The sequence below is a fragment of the Morus notabilis genome, unplaced genomic scaffold, assembly GCF_000414095.1.
Source record: "Morus notabilis unplaced genomic scaffold, ASM41409v2 Scaffold1028, whole genome shotgun sequence".
NCBI classification, from domain to species: Eukaryota; Viridiplantae; Streptophyta; class Magnoliopsida; order Rosales; family Moraceae; genus Morus; species Morus notabilis.
The window spans coordinates 252,935-254,764 of NW_010362289.1; the positions used below are offsets into that span (position 1 = coordinate 252,935).

At 40.3% G+C, this 1,830-nt stretch overlaps 1 protein-coding gene across 1 annotated transcript; it reads left to right on the plus strand.

Moving 5' to 3' along the window:
* The first annotated feature begins 1,114 nt into the window (after positions 1-1,114).
* LOC21391895 lies at positions 1,115-1,757 on the plus strand. Its single transcript, XM_010101571.2, has one exon. It carries the CDS (start codon positions 1,142-1,144, stop codon positions 1,586-1,588), a length of 447 nt encoding a protein of 148 aa, XP_010099873.1. The 5' UTR covers positions 1,115-1,141; the 3' UTR covers positions 1,589-1,757.
* Positions 1,758-1,830: the final 73 nt, after the last annotated feature.

Below are 1,830 nucleotides of genomic sequence, written 5' to 3' on the forward strand. Positions count from 1 at the left end.
TAATATAATTATGATATTATTTGTTACAATATTACTATTATATTATATTATATTATATTATATTATATTATATTATATTACGAGTCTGTATTTTAAATTGGAAAGATTGTAAATTTTAATTTCATTAGGAGTATTATGAGTATTATGAAAGTTTCATTAATTGTACTATGTCGATTCCCACATAATCTAAAAACTAAAATTGTCTTTAAATTGTTTATGATTTTGGCTATAAATTCTTAAAAAATCTTCAAAATGCACTTTTGAGGAGATTTATTAAACACTAAAATCAGCTTTTATCAAAATCAAAGCAAAGTCCTTACTTTTACTTAGATTTATCCGAATCAAGTCAAGGCGATGAAGCAGGCTCAAGGCCAAGGGAAATCTCTTTAGGAAAGCAAGTCCCGTCGAGTTAGCTGTTGGAGTAAAGGCATGCCTTAAGGTAGCGAGTGACTTGAAGGTGAGATGGTGAGAAAAAAGCAATACTAAATTAAGCCATTATCATTACTCATGAGTCGACTGATTTTTCAACCCCATCGATAAAACTTACACGTGAAGCTACATTTAACACATAAATATGCCAATAATCAAAATTAAATAATAATGAAGCTTGCCTATCTTTTTTCTTTTTTTCTTCTTCATTTTCTTAATTTGTTACAAGTCACAGGTCCAAGGGATCCTACCAAAGCCTTAAATAATCTGAAAATTACATTCAATCGCTATAAGTTGCAACGTAACCATCTAACAGAACCGTGAGGTGTCAAATTTATTAAACATTCCTCCGTTTCCCAACTGAAAAATTTATGATGATTTTATTGTAACTAAAAGAAGGAAAAAAAGAAATAAAAAGAAGGTTCAATTCAAACAGCACCGTTTACCCAACGAGAAGTTAGATAGAAGATACGACGCGGATTCAACACTAGAAAACCGCTGCCACGCACGTCCCACGGTTTCGTCGCATATATAGTTATTATCCCCTTTTTTCCAGCTAACGCTTCCGCCGCATGACCCGCCTCCTTATCCAATTTTATCGCTTCACTTTTCCCAACCTATTTATTCCTCTCACTTTCGTCAACTTTCTCGCCCTCCAAACAAACTCCAATCATTTACTTCTTTCCCCACACACACACTCACTCTCAAAGAGATGATAAGCGACTATCAATCTTCTTCGTCCTCTCCGAAGGAGCAGAGGCTGACCAAGCCCTCGATGTGCCTCTCGGGCTGCTTCTCCACCAGCGTCCACCACGAGGTCCTCGGGGGCGACGACAGCGACAGGATTCGCACGCCTCGATCACCGTATGCGTGGCTGAAATTGACGGCGCACGAGCTGCCGGAGATCCGCGACCGCTGCCGGAACCTGATCTCGCGGCTTGGACGGAGCCGGAGGAACCACCACCAACGTAACTCCTCGGACTTCAGCTACGACCTGTCGAGCTACGCGCTCAATTTCGAGGACGAGTACAGCCGAGACGACGAGTCGTTTCCGCTCAGGAATTTCTCGTCCAGGCTTCCGGTGTCGCCGCCGCCGTCGTCTGCGAAGTACGTGTCTGATTCCGCCGCCGTGCGAAGGGAAATTGTTGCCTTTAGCTAAAGACTGGAGCGTTCTGGAATTGAGCGGCTGCTATATACGAAGGAGAATTTAACTAGTATTATTGTTGAATTGTCTTCTTTTTGAGTTGATTAAATTAGTGAATGTACAGAAATTCAAGTGTAATTTTTACATTTTTAGGGAAATCTTAGTCTGTTTGGCATTAAGTTAACCGCTTGCAGAAACCAAGTGTAATTTTAACGCTCTTGTTCCTTTTTTTTTTTGTGGGGGGGGGGGGGGGGGGT

What these genes read in the sequence shown, in the direction of transcription:
- LOC21391895 (XM_010101571.2), top strand. Translation starts at nt 1,142, where the DNA reads ATGATAAGCGACTATCAATCTTCTTCGTCCTCTCCGAAGGAGCAGAGG.